This window comes from Gossypium hirsutum, chromosome D01 (genome assembly GCF_007990345.1).
Source record: "Gossypium hirsutum isolate 1008001.06 chromosome D01, Gossypium_hirsutum_v2.1, whole genome shotgun sequence".
NCBI classification, from domain to species: domain Eukaryota; kingdom Viridiplantae; phylum Streptophyta; class Magnoliopsida; order Malvales; family Malvaceae; genus Gossypium; species Gossypium hirsutum.
Window position 1 is genome coordinate 16,429,405 of NC_053437.1, and position 15,363 is coordinate 16,444,767.

Genomic DNA, 15,363 nt, shown 5'->3' on the forward strand with positions numbered 1-15,363 from the left:
TAGTGACCCCATCACCATACATGGAGGATCGACGAGGCTCTGATACCTTGGATGTGGCTCGAACTAGAAAAGATGAGAAAATAGAGAGAAAAGATAGAGAGAATGGACAAGAAGAAAGAGTGGAGAAGAAAATTGTGTTTAACAAAATTGATAATTGTTTCCCCTCTCAACAAGTTAAAAGAGGAAAGGAAGAGTTGTTACAAAAGTTAGTTAGGCCATACAACTGTGATCTTTACTCTCCAAACGCATCGTTTCATTAAAATAGCACACTCCAAAACGCAATGTTTCACCTTCATTATATATGTATCCTATTTTCATATTTAACCCATAGCACAATTCTTTTGGTTAATTCAAATTAACTCTTCTTACATATTGTTTAACCTTTATCTTCAAGATTCCAACTCTTCAATATATTCAACACTATCCCTTACTTTTTTCAAGGTTTTACCAAGCACTTTAAAACCCTCTAAAACAACAAAATTCAGAATTTGAGCACAACGGATATGAAAAATTACTAGTAGACAATAAAACATCTTGTTGTACAAAATTGTTCCAGAACAAATCTTGCATGTTATCCATATTCCATTGCATGTTATCCATATTCCATGTGTTGTCTAAGATGATACTAAAATTTTCTTCTCAATGCCTACACAAGACACTTGCGAAGGTAGAATGTGACACAAATTTAAAATCATACTGTTCAACTTTCGATTCTCATCCAGATAGTGTACAACAAATATATCCTTTATCTAAGCATGATATCCACAAATCACTCATTAGAAGAATTTTACCAAAACTCTTATCCAAAATTACCGTAAGGTTTTGTTTCATTTTGTCATGCAGTTTCAAGCAATCAACTCTAATAGTATTATCCAATAAAACACGAACCTTCCTATTTCTTTCACATGCAACCCTTTAAAACGAGCTTTTTATGATCTTTTACAAGCTCCTCCAAGTTGTAATGTTTTGTGTATCTAGTTTTACACAAAACATTAAAGCCACCTTTGGTACCCTTGACGTGACAGAGAAGTGTTCTGTAACACTAAAATTTCAAAATGATGGATGTAAGATAGATGTTACTGCATTAAGGTGTATAATTATTAAAAATTGTGATATCTATTCCTCCTCTTACATTATATTTCTTATGGCTTAAAATATAAATGTTATTTGTTAATATATCATCTTATGTTTAAGATAATTAATTTTAAAAAATATTTTTCTTGGATTTGAATAAAAATTTTAAAATAATATATATCAATTTGATCAAATTAAACAAAATTAGTGTCGAATTATACAAAAGAAATTCAGATAAATATTGAATATGTTAAATATTCACTGAAAAATCAATGGTGCAGAATAAATCACTTTATCACACCACTAAGCTAACCAAACATGGCATACAAGATGTATACTAATTTGCAACAATCCAACCCAAAAAACCCTAATCTTTAAACCCAAATTCTCATATGTTGAAAAAAAATTAAAACAAGAATTCATCTAATTCAAACTTAAAATCAACTCATTCAATTACCGTTTTTACATTGCATTACGGGCTGCGGATAGTTCTAGTCCCGTGACATTTATAGGTCGTTATATTGAAAAAAATCCACCCAACATTTATCATTAACCAATCCAACACCAATAATCCAAAAATGTTCCGCTACACATACTGCAACTAACACCTAATAATAGTTAACTGATTTAAAACCTAGGGGGAAAAAAGCCTCCTCCAACTCAAATTGAAGTGGGCGAGGCTAGTCAGGTTTGGTCATCAAGTTGAGGAGGCGATGATCCAAATTCAAGGTTTGGGAAGACACTAGGCGGCCTTGGCCGAGGTTGGATCGTTAGCAACTGGCTTGAGTCGCCCACCACATCTGCCCATCCATAATGAGGTTCCGCCCTTCAACAATTTCTCAATACTAGTCAATTTTCTCTTCAAATACATAAGTATATACATAGAAATGCAGATAAGAATTTGCTTCTTCTTACTCATAATACGTCTCCTCATGAACAATTAAATCCCAGCTTTCACCAGTTGTGCTCTTCCCATATTTGTGAACTTTCCTGTTTACCAACCAAAGAGAATTTTAGTCTCTCCTGTGTAAAATTGAATCAAAGAGAAATACAAATGAAAATGATAAACAAATAAATAAACACGGTCCAGTTATGATTCAGAATGCAATTTAGCACAAGGAAATGTGCTATAAAAACATGGAAATTCTAAAGCTAACAATGAAAGTCGTTCCATACCCATTTCCGAAATGCTCCTCACCCCATGTTCTTGACCAACCTATTAGACCAGAATACCTTAGTTACAAAAGTTACAATAAATGAATCAATTCAATGAGCAAGTAAGGCATACATGAAATACCATGACGATTGAGCTTTATAGTGTGTAATCTCAGGCATAAAATCCCTTAGGCCATTTCTATACCAAGATTAACAAAAGTTTGTAAACGATTTCATTTTTAGTGACCCATTAAAGCATAGCTTGTACTAAGTAGATGTGATAAGATCATAAGAACTATATATCATACAGATCATTATCAATGCCATGAAAGGGAACAACATTGAACCAATAGGCCTTTACTTCCCATTGAAGACAAAAGAACACACTTGTTCAATGCCTGTACATAAATTTCAGGTCTCCTCATCCGTGGATGAATAAAAAGTTGCATTGAAAAACTAAAATAGTCTTCCCAGAAAATCTTGTCACAACTCAAAACAGTTAAACAATCCAGTTCGGTTGTGCATTTCACTTTGACCATTAAGATTTAAGTCAGGTGCCTGGAGAGATGCTCAAGAGAATGTTTATTTTCGTTGCGCAAACTGAAACAGGTTTTGGCCTACGGCTATGGTGGTCATCCTAAGTGCACACTTCAGAGAAATACCAAAAGTAGTTTTTGCTTAAGGAGCATGAGCAAATAATAATAATAATCAATGGCTACTCATCCAACCTATGAGATGCTATGCAAAACCCAAATTTGAAATAAAAACTATCACATTATGCATCAGAAGTAGAAAAAATCAAATGAATATACATACGGTCGCCACTTGCAGATACATGCCATGTCTCCCCTTGACGTGAACCAACACCAGCAAAGAATTTCTCTTCCCACTTATCTCCCCATCTTGTTCCCACTTCAGTCTTAGCCCATTTATCTGTCCTGAAAATTATCAAAATAGAAGATTTAATGCAACCACAGGAAAGTGCTTGGGATAGGAAGGTGATGCCAAGTAGGAAAGCACAAGAGAAGAAAAGTGTATAATCTCAATATCAGAAAAAGTTTTCCTATGAAGATAAAAGGAAAGGTCGTTGAAATTTCCATCAATGTAAGAACAATCTTCCCAGAAAAAAACATGGCATGTATCGTGGTTTCTCTCGAATGACCATTGGTGCAAAAAGATCATGAATCTGAACTACTAAATTAATTCAAATCTAGTAGTCAACTAGCACACTGAGTGGTTTTGCATAAAAAGCTTAATTGAAAATTACCATTTGAGAACAGATCCTCTTCCATCATAATGCTCTCCCCATTTCTCCCACCATGACTGTTCATTCAACCTACCATACTTATGTGCCCCTTTCTCTGTCCACCCTTTAGCATCATACTTCTCCCACCTACCAAAATAAGTTTATCATCAATAGGAAGTATTAATAGTAAAAATATATAGCAAAAATCGAATCTAATATCATAAATTCCATACATTGATTTATAACTTACCATTTCTCATGCCAACCCGCATTTTCACTACCTGATTTAGCTTGCTTCTGAGCACTCTTCTCTATGTGTGCTAAATTGCTGCATTTTTAAAGATGTAGTAATGATTGCACTGATGAAAAATTGCATGCATAGTAAACTGGAAAGATCATATTTGCCTCTATGTGACAATTGACAAAATTGAAGTATTCACTGATCAGGTGAATGATGTGGAAATAAAGACCTCCATTGATCTTGATGAAGCAATTCTTGCCAAGTTTCCCACCATGAATCTCCTTCAGCATTTCTTCCTGACTTCTCAACACCTATGAAATATAAACTCTGGTAAAAGTAACTCAAATACATGCTCAGATGATTTTAGAGTCATTTCGGCAAGAATAAAGCATGAGAAATTAATTAACACAATTAGGTGATACAATAAAGCAATGTAGTGGTGATAGAATAAAGCAATGAAAAATGCAAGTACCTAATTCTTTGTATCCACTCCAGTCACTTGTCTCCCACCACTGTCAAGGAGATCAATAAATCCAGTTAAATACATCTGGCAAGGATAATACTTACTGGGGTTATAATACATGTTAAGTAACAGAATTTTTAAAAATTATGTATTTTGGCAGTAGTTTTGAAATTCTATAGTCAAATTTTTTAAGAATCATCCTTTCTTCCTCAATTTAACTAACAGTTAACGTCAATGTCCCCCTCTGGGTGCTTTCATCTCTCGAAATACAGCTCAAATCATTCTCGAGTTTATATAATCTTAAAAAAAGATGATTCATTATACAAATACCTTAGCTCCCCACTCCCAGAATAGAAAAAATACACACTTGGCTGATTAATTTTTCTTTGTTGCAAAGCTCTAAAGAAAAAAATATTCTAACTAATTTGAATTATTTCATTCACATTATATTAACAGACATACTTCAAATCGTTCCACCCAATATATCAACCATTTAATACAGAAACAAATGTTAGGCACCAATAAGGCAATAACAATATGCAAAGCAGGCTGGCCGAGTAGAAAAATTCATGTTCAACATGAATAATTTTGAGTGCGCATATTGACCATTTAATACAGAAATAGATGTTCAAGAAAAGATCAATATAGAAATAGATGTTAGGCATTGGTAACAATATGCAAAGCAAGTTGGCTGAGTAGCAAATTGAACATGAATAAATTGGTGTTCTTTAGAAATCTTAGCAAATGATGGCCTGTCAGAAATCTCTTCCAAGTTTGGAAAAATACAGAAATAAGTTTCTCACAAGAATGAGTTCTCTTCAAACAACCATGGTGGCAAACATGATACCTAATTGTTTTAATATACAGTCATAAGTTCATATATTGCGTTAGTTGAAAGAACATTATGAATATCCGCTCAATTGCAACTAGAAGATCAACAAAATTCATACATCAAAATATCATGAAACAAAAATGATATTATACCGTTTCCATCCATTCAGAGGATCCATCATGGGATTTACCACCCATCATTGTCCATCGACGCAAGTATCCATTTTCACCAAGGTCCTCTCCACTTTGTCGATACCAGGTACTGCCATCTTCATTTGTGCCAGACTCATTAACATTCTCATTTAACAAGCTAATTCCCCAGTCCTCCTCATTTGCAATACCCGTGTCTACCATGAAGAAACAAGCAAACAATCGTATCCTTTATTAGCCATGGTAATCTAAATGCCATCAGAAACCTAAAATACAAGAACATGGAGAATTCCAGAATAAGATTCAACAGATGAATGAGCATTCTGTGTTACCTCTTGTCGGTAGAGTATCACGAGACTGAGGACCAGAATTTCGAGGCGTACACTGAGGGTAGAACTTTTGTTGTTTGGAAGAAAATCGAGATCTGTGACAAGCGTAACATGATATCAACATTGCATTACAAGCTTTGGTAGCGAACAGAACATTTTAAGTTTTTGCATACAAATCGATAAAAAGGAACAAACAAATTAACTTCCACAAAATAAAATGCGTAACTAGCAAGTCACTTATCCTTTGTTTAGATTCTTTTTTTAAAGAAAAGGAAGATACATTCTTAAGATTGAAAGGAAAAAGTATAGAATGCTAAAAGCAGTGACGTACTGAGCCGAAGCAAACGACATTGCAGGAGAGGCCAGAACTCGGACCCTGTGAAGGCTATTCTTGGAGTCCAACCGCCAATTCTCCCCCTTCTTCTCATTACTATTAGCTGAACCGTTGCCTCTCCGGATTGGGACGACGGGTTCGGGGTAGCAGCAACTGATTCGACTCAACATAGTGAGCCGAAAGCACATTCTCTGTTTTTTACGCGGCGCCAATCCTTGGGAAAGGTATAGCTTGGAGAGGTTGAACTCAAACAGAGTTGCGAATCCTCTGTCAGTCGTCGACATAGATTAAGAAAATGCCATGGACGAGTTGAGAGAAAAGAAAGCCTAAATATATAAAGTGTTAAATTTCAAAACAAAATGAAGAGAAATTTGTTAAATGAGGGAAGTAGATTTGGAGGAAGAGGAGGAGAGTTTCGAAATATGAGGAAAGTGGGGGTTGAAAAACATGACAAATGTGAGAGAAAATTTCGGTCGAATCTTTGCGTTTGGTATGATGCATTTGACGGACAGAGGACTTGTAAACAACACTGCAATCAACTTTAAAATAGGCGCTAACGAATATGTGTGTGTGAGAGAGAGAGAGAGTTGGAGATGAGATCGGTGGCTGAGGCAGCTCTTCGCTTCAGCCCCTCGCGCTAGGGCTATGGCTGGCTTTGGCTTTGGCTTTGGCTTTGGCTTTGGCTTTGGCTTTGGCAAAATCGGAATCCCAATCCGGCGATTTAATCATACACGTAAGCACTCCCGGGTCCCCTTTTGCCTCTGTTGATTCGCCACGTGTTTTCACATCAGTCCTCACAATTTTCTTTTCTTTTCTAATTTTCTAGAAACACATTTATTTGCAGGAAATATAAATTATTAAAATATGTTATAAGTCTTTATACTTTTTATAATTTTATAATTTTATTTTATTTTTAGGAATTTAATCCCTTTACAGTTTTATTTTTTAGATTTTAAAATTTAAGTCTAATTATTAACATTAGTAAAATTAGGGTAAATTATATCAACAGTCACTCTAATTTTTATTCAGTCACTCAACTTTCAGAAAATAATAAATCAATCACTAATGTTATCAAAAAGTGAAAAATCAATCACCCATTAACATTTTCCATTACTGGGCTAACGGGACAAGTGATGTGGCCAATTAACTTCCACATTGGACGAGACAAGGTTGAGTGATTGTTTTTTTTTTCGACCTTCCTTTTCAATTTTTTAATAAATGGCTCAATACTTTTAATTTTTGAGTAAATGGCGCAATATTTTTATACTTCTTCTCCATCCCAATAATCTTTGTTTTCACAGATGGTGATCTGCTTCAATCTACCATCAATCTCTTTTGTCTCATTCTCTACCTTCCAATCTCTTCCCATCCAAATTCTGTCATGCCAAAATCCAAACCACAACTTCTAATCTATGCCCTCGTGGCCGCCATTGTTGTGCTGCCAAAACCAGAAACAAATATTGCAATGAGCTACCCTTTTCGATTATCAACCCAACCTCCCAACTATAGCAACTATCGGTTCAAACTCAATTGTCACAGCAACAATCGCATCATTTTATCCCTAAACCATGGTAGATTCTACGTCCAAAGCATCTGGAATGAATACTCTACGATCTGAGCTATTGATGTGGCTAGTTAACAAAAGAAGAAGAAGAAGAAGAAGAAGAAGAAGAAGAAGAAGAGGAAATGGAGATGACTTGAGATGAGATGGTGCATTTGGTTGGATATGGCGAAAAAAAGCTCTCGACTATTCTCGTCACCAAAATTATTCTTTGTGAAGCTTGCCCTACAGCTGTCGTCGCGATCTACAACCTCATGATGTTGTTGAATCACTCTAGAATTTTTCTCTTCTTCTTCTTCTTATTCTTCTTCTTACACAGTGGGATGATAGGTCATCTTTCTGTTATGTCTGTAACGGAAAATGGTTAGTAGGACTGATTTGTTATTTTTCAAAAGTTGAGTGACTAAATTAAAATCAGAGTGACTGTTTTGTCAGTTGCATCAAAGTTGAGTGACCGTTGGTATAATTTACCCTTAAAATTATTATATTAAATTTAGGTTTTTACTTAGTTATATTGCTACCAAATGAATTTTTTTTTATTTCAAAATGTCACACCAACAACTTTAATAAAAAAAATAAAAGTGTTAACAATTGTATCTGAATTTTGAAATTTAAAAAGCAAATGGAATTAAATTTATGAAAATAAAAGTTTAAAGACTAAATTCTAAATTTGTGAAAATTACATAAACCAATAACATATTTTAACCAATATAAAACACTAACAGCCTTTCATGATAAGTAAGATAATTTGAGTGTTAAATAATAATTAGTAAAGTATGTATTTTCTTTATCAAGGTTTATCTTTGATTTTGTTATTAAATTAAATAGCTTGTGTTATGGTTATTAAACATAACATTGTTAATATATATATTGTTAAATGGTGATAAATAGTCATAAAAACACTTATTTCAGCTTTAATATATGAGAAATAAGAATCGGGATTTTCATTTAATTGGGTAAAGGGATGGAAGAAAGAAAACAGTAATTACTACGATGACACTTAATACATCGATATTTTACTCATATAATCATCGAAATCATTTCATTTCTTTTTTTTTAGGTAAATTCATTAATTCGTCTAATGAATGGAACCATACAATTTAGAGAAAAAAATAGTAATTATTCGTTGTAGATGGTGAAGGACAAGTTCCATTAACACAACAAAGACTTTAGCCTCAGCATCAATAGAACATTATGACACGTTAACAATTGGCTTTGTCATAACTCAAGCACGACATATCTGGAATGATTGCAAGCACTTAATATGATAAGGAAATCATCACTGGATGGTCCAAAGCAGCTTGCAAAAATTGACAAAGTAATCGAGCATTCACCAAAGTAGAGAGGACGACAACAAAATCATCCCTAAAACCACTTGTAAAACTAAGATTACAAGCATAAGCAAGACTAAAAAGCATGCTACAAGAGTAAACAAAAATTTCTAAAACTAAAGACTTATTAAACAACGGAAAAGCAAACAAAAAAATATAAAACTTAAGACAACACGGGTCCAAATCGACACGTGAAATCATTTGTTATTCTAAAATATCTCAAAACATAAACAGATTAAGAAGTTGATAAAGAGCCACCCAATTTCCAAGAAAAATTACAGGTGATCGGTGGAGTTTAGCGAATGACAAGCATTGTCATTTGTCCAGCACAACTTGTGAAGCCAACAAATATACCCACAAAATAGATCTGCAAATTGAAAAGAGATAAAACATGTATAGTGAATAAGAAGAAAAAATAAAGGAAGGGTTGATGGGAGAGGAAAAAGGCAGGGATAGCCAGCCTAGAAGCTGGCATTGCCTATGAGCAAAATAAAAAATAAGAGACAAACAAATCATTTAATTTCTTATATGCCCACAATGAGAAACTACTATATTTTGGATTTTTTGATAAGATTAAAATTTTTTGTCCATTCTGATCGAGGGTAAATCTAGGTGAGGTTAATAGTGACTTCAATGCCCTTAAAGCTCTTTTATAATTTATAAAATTTTTAATTAATAATGATAAAATTGTAAGTTAACTTTCAAAAATAATACTTTAAATTTTATAAAAATATAGGTTATTAAAATAGTGAAACTACATTTTAAATATTATATAAATATACAACTTAATTTCAATTCCTTTAAAAAAAAATTCTAGCAGCACCCGTAATTGTGATCAACAAGCTTGTATTGATGAGTTATAATATATAAAATTACTTATTTATTTTTTTTAAGTTGTGACGAAGAAACTTGAAATTAAATTTGAAATTTAAAATCTCAAAGTGATTGATATCCAAAGATAATTGAAGAGAAAACTTTAGAAAGATGGAAAGAAGATTCTCAAGTCTTGAGAATAAAATAGGGCTTTTTTAAAAACTTATATTATTTCTAAAATTGAATTTAAGTAATGATAAGAATATATTTTTTCCTATTTTTAACTTCTATTGTTTTAAATCATTTAATTAATTGAATGCTATAAAAAATATTAAAAAGTTACTACAAAAAAAATTTTAAAATATATGTTTAAAATCTACATTATGCTAGAAATTATACTGTGCCAAAAGGAAAACTGTTTTTTTGCAAGATTATACAAGTTGTGAAAACAAACCTTATGAACCAAGCACTTTGCAAGTCAACTTCAACTGCAACAAATTTTATTAGAGGGGAGGTATGGATGATCAAGCTGTCCGATTGATTATTAATCGAATCAAATTATTATTAATTAAATTATTTGAAATGTAAAAAAGTGTAACTGTTAATTAAATCGATTTTTTTCAAATACATTAATTGAATCAAAATTTATATGTTTTTGTCTTTTAATTAAAATAAGTATAAAACATATAAAAAAATACATTGTTAATGTTCAATTTATTTTTTTTAATAGTTCAAAAAATATTATATATAATATATATTATTTAATCCGGTTAATTATCCGATTTCGAACCGAATTAACCAATAACAGAAATTCCAAAAAATCATTAATTGACCTCTGACCGAACTAAACTCAACTTCCGGCCAATTAACCGAATTAGATTGATTTGATCGATTAATTTAATTTTAACCAAACTCTGAACACCCCTAGGTAGAGATGCTCATGGGTCAGGTCAGGCCGGGTATAAAGTATAATATTAACATATTTAATGTTTGCTCAAGTTCAGTCCGGAATATAGACCTAAAATTTTATCTATTTATTAATTTTATATAATTTTTATTTATTGAAAATTTTATATAGTCATCTTAAATCATTTTAATATTTACAATAGAGTAGTATTATATTTGTAACACCCCTATACCTGGTCCGACTCAAGAAACCTGATATAGGAATATTACATTTGGTGCCAAAGTAATTTTGGCTAATCACTAATATATTTTAACATTAAAAAAATAAAATTTTCATAACTTATATTTTAGTCCCTACTACTTGGAACACACTTGATCTTCCTAAGTACATGTCATTCTATTCCAAATTATTAAACATACCCTCTTGGCACTTGGAGATGTGATGAGATGGATGTCCACGATCTCAACTACGACTCTTCAAAATCACTTTACCTACGCGTTGAAAATAAATGCGTTAAGTCGGTGAAGACTTAGTAACTGCCCATGATATTTAAATTCTATTAAATTTCTTAATTTCCAATATCTCGTTTCTTTGTTTATTTATCATATTCATTTGTAACTTTTTACTTTTTTCACAATTTAGTCCTTAAGTCCTCAAATCAACTTATAAAAATTACTACTCTTTTTATACATGTATCATATTTCACCATTTAGTGTAAGTTTTCATGATTTTCTCACTATTTCTTTCACAATTTATTTTTAATTCAATAATTCAAACATAAATCAGAGATAAACCTTTACCTTGTAATGAAAATTGTTTACCTTTTTAGTAGATGCCCAGTAGACTAAACAGAACACTTAGAATATACGGAACTAATACAGAGGTACATTATTATGCACTATTAAACAGAGAGCACTAAAGTGCTATATAGAAAGCACAAATATGCTAAACGGAGAGCACTAATGTGCTAATAATCGGAGAGCGCGCTAGGGTCCCTTAATGGCATGCCGCTAATATCCTAGTAGTTCTAATCTCGTCTACTTGGGCAAATTATATCATTCACACATATCACTTTTACACTTTTCGCATAATGCTTTTACATACTTTACAATCTAATCCTTGTACCAATAATCCGTATACTTATATCTTCACTATCTTTAATACATGTAATATATTTCTAAATTCATTATTCATCCATAATTCACTAATAATCCTTATCATGTATTTCACATATCACTTTTATATATTTTGTAATTTAGTCATTAGCATAATATTTTGTATAGTAATATATTTTACTTTTAATAACACATATAACATAATTCAATACTTATTAATAATCCAAAATTCACTACAACATTATTTTTTCTCATTCTAAGTGTTATGCACTTCACTTTTCTATTTCTAATATGAATTTTCCCAAATTTACGATTTAACCCTTAATTTCCACAACTTAGGAAATAATTGTAGTTTGGATTACAAAATTCACATATTCTTTTATTTTTCACTATGTGCTTTATTATCAATATTTCCTTGTAAACCTTTATAACTTTCCAATTTAATCACTTTTTTTTGTAAAAGTTCTCTATTCATTATTACACAATTTATCTTTGACATCTCACCTAATTCACATAATTAATTCCACTATCTCATTTTCCACATCATATTTCTATGTATTTCACTTGTATTATCATGTATTTCTCAAGTCTTTCAATTTAATCCTTATTTCCATAAAATTTCACATTTTCCCATAATTTCACTTATCTAAGACTTTGTATATTTTTGCTAACACATAACCCAACTATTATACTTTTATTATAATTTCCTCCTTTACTTAAGAAATTATTTCACACTATATATATTTTACTTAATTACCACTTACTTTACAAAAATTACATTTTAGTCCTTAAATAACAAGAAAGTTCATGGGTACTTACCTCTTTTCTATCAAAATCTCTTGTTTTTTCTCTTCTCCTACCACTTGATTCATTTACTCAACTTCTCTTTTCATCAACATGTCAAAAACACAGTATTTCCTCATGAGAAATCTCCATTTTAACACCATTTTTATGCTTTTCTATCACTACTAAGCTTAAAACTAACATAAAACTTTAACATCCATACCTTATTCTCTTGAAACCAAATTTTAACTTGACTTTCTCTCCCCTCCAACTTCTATTTTCTTGAATCTAACTTGATATTCTAGCTCCCTATAGTCTTCTTAATATTTTTCTCTCTTGATGGCTATGGAAATTCTTTTTATTTCTAAGTGAAAATGGTAGATTTTTTATAAAAGGACCAAATTGTAAAGAAAAGAAAATTTCTTTCTTTCTTTTCTTCATCTCACGTTAGTAGCATGGAAAGATGGAAGAGAATTCTTCATCTTTCTTTCCTTATATACTAAATAAAAATTAATAAAATATAAATAAATGTCAAATCAAAATATTAATAAACTAATATTTATTTAATTAATCTAAAATATCACCAACATCATCATTACTCTTCAAAATTATCTTCCTTGCTAAATGACCATTTTGCCCCTCATGATCCTTCAAATTTCCACCATTGAATCATCACTCATTTTAGTAAAATTGTGATTTAATCCCTCATACTTTTTCCACTTATTCAATTTGGTCCTAATTCATCCATTTTTCTTAGTTTCTATATCCTTCCACCCTTAAAATATTTGCAATATGGGTCCTTAAACTTTTCCATATTTACACTTTTAACCCCTTAAATTTTGAGTATTTACTCTTGGGTCACAAAACTTTTCTCACTCTTGCGATTTAGTCTTTTCTTGAATTAATACATCATAATATACTTCCTAAACAGATTTTATTAACATAACTCAAACTTTCCCCTTTTTTTCACTTTTTTTCCTTATTTTACTGTATTAAAGATAATATCTCACTTTCTTACTGTAGCAACTTTCAAGGTGTTACAATATTTTTAGTATAGATTTATTTTTTTAATGTATTCTAAATTACATAATATATAAAAATAACATAATATAAAGTATTATAAACTTAAAAATAGGTCGGGCTGGGCCAGGCTCAAGTTTTGAATGTTCAAGCACAACCCCAATCCATATTTTAAACGGGTCTAATATTTTTTAAATCCTTTTTTCAGGCCTAATATTTTTGTCCAAAAACTTTTAAATTTTGAATAGAAGGATTAACAAATCTAATTAGATGGTGATGAACTTCATATAAGGAAGAAGATAAAACAAATAGAATTAAACAACGATTGGACCTTCGGTAGATGAAGCAATAAATCAATTTTACATTTTAAATAAGTCAAAGTGCATCATGTTGAAAGGAATGAAAATAAGGTAGCATATGCTTAATACCTTGATGTCAGTCCATTATGAATGGTGTACTTATTTTAAGTATTTGATTTTTAATTAATTAGATATCATTATTTAAAATAAATTATAAAATAAATTTAAAAAATAATGAAGTCAAGCCCAAAGTGGGCTTTATTCCTAATTTCTATATATTAATAAAGGAATTTATATAGATTAATAAATTAGCATGAGACCTTCAAAAAAAATAGTAATGAGAATATTATCCATTATATATTCATCATTGTTTAGTAAAGATTTGTATTTTTGAGGAGTACAAGTAGGTTTACTCTCTATTCAAATAGATGTCTCAACTATTACATAGATAAATGTGTGAACATAGTAATTTAACAATAGTTTATAAAAAAAAAGAGAGAGAAATCAATGCACTATGTTTTTTAATACAGTTCGGATTCATCAATTCTACTCTGCAGAATCTCTCTAAGTGAATGATTTTACTCAATAAAAGTTCGGATCCCCTATTAGCTAAAGTTCAATCTACCATTACACAAGCAAGTAATTGCAACACCAACAATGAACGCATTATTACAAACCACTCACCCCAAATAACCTCACTTACAATCAATAATATCTCGTCAATAAAACTTAACAAGAAAGTCAAAATAACAAGTGAAAGCACAAAGAAACTATTTACGAAAGACACTTATAAACTACACATTGATGTGCGACAACCAACAACCTATTTATAGGCTAACATAAGAGTTTTTAAGCAACATTTTAACAAGCTTAAAACTCTTGGTAAAATGTTGAATTTATCTCTTGAGATATCTTCAATAATTATCCCATAACTTCGTATACAAGTAAAACAACCAACTTGTTCTTCAAGTGAGATAAGGATAAGGCTTTTGAGAATGTGATTGTCGATCCTTACTCCTCATTCTTTCCAAAATTCAACCAATATCATTGAGGGTGGATTAAAATATGACTTGAGGATCATTTGTTAACAGAGTAATGCACCATGAAGATCAAAGTAAAAAATGTCAATAATATACTACAACAAGTCTATCAATTAGTGACAACTTTTTTATGTGACGCTCAAAATAATGTTACAAAATATACCTAAAACATGACGAATACAAAGAGCTGTCATGTTTAATATTTATAGTACATGACAATTTGAAAAACTGTAATTGCTTTAGTTTTAGAGAGAAATGCTTTTGTGATGTCCAAGAAGTATACATATATGGAAATAATATATTTCTTTCTAATTAGTATAAATATTTTAAATGTATATATTATTGCAAAATTTTAACAATCAATAAAATATCAAATTGAGAAAATGGATGTTAAAATTGACCCTCTATAATTGATAAATATGGATAATTCAAATTTTATAATGTTTAAAAAAATTAACAAATATAGTGATTATCAAGAAGTTAAAAGACTATCAAATATTTATTCAAATTAAATAAATATTAGTGGACATAAAAAAATAAGTTGAATTTTTTTTTTATGTTATAAGAGTTGACTCATGGTAGAGGTGCTCATGAGTCGGATTGGGTCGGGTTTAAGTATGATATTAACATAGTTTATGCTAGTCCAAACCCGGCCCTACTCAAAACATAGG

At 30.9% G+C, this 15,363-nt stretch overlaps 1 protein-coding gene across 1 annotated transcript; it reads right to left on the reverse strand.

Moving 5' to 3' along the window:
- Window positions 1-1,498: 1,498 nt before the first annotated feature.
- LOC107921186 (uncharacterized) lies at window positions 1,499-6,516 on the reverse strand. Its single transcript, XM_016851065.2, has 11 exons — window positions 5,821-6,516; window positions 5,493-5,584; window positions 5,164-5,357; window positions 4,189-4,228; window positions 3,946-4,027; window positions 3,726-3,803; window positions 3,497-3,622; window positions 3,046-3,167; window positions 2,251-2,290; window positions 1,990-2,064; window positions 1,499-1,900 (listed from the first exon to the last, which is right to left on the reverse strand). Exons 1-11 carry the CDS (start codon window positions 6,105-6,107, stop codon window positions 1,759-1,761), a joined length of 1,278 nt encoding a protein of 425 aa, XP_016706554.2. The 5' UTR covers window positions 6,108-6,516; the 3' UTR covers window positions 1,499-1,758.
- Window positions 6,517-15,363: the final 8,847 nt, after the last annotated feature.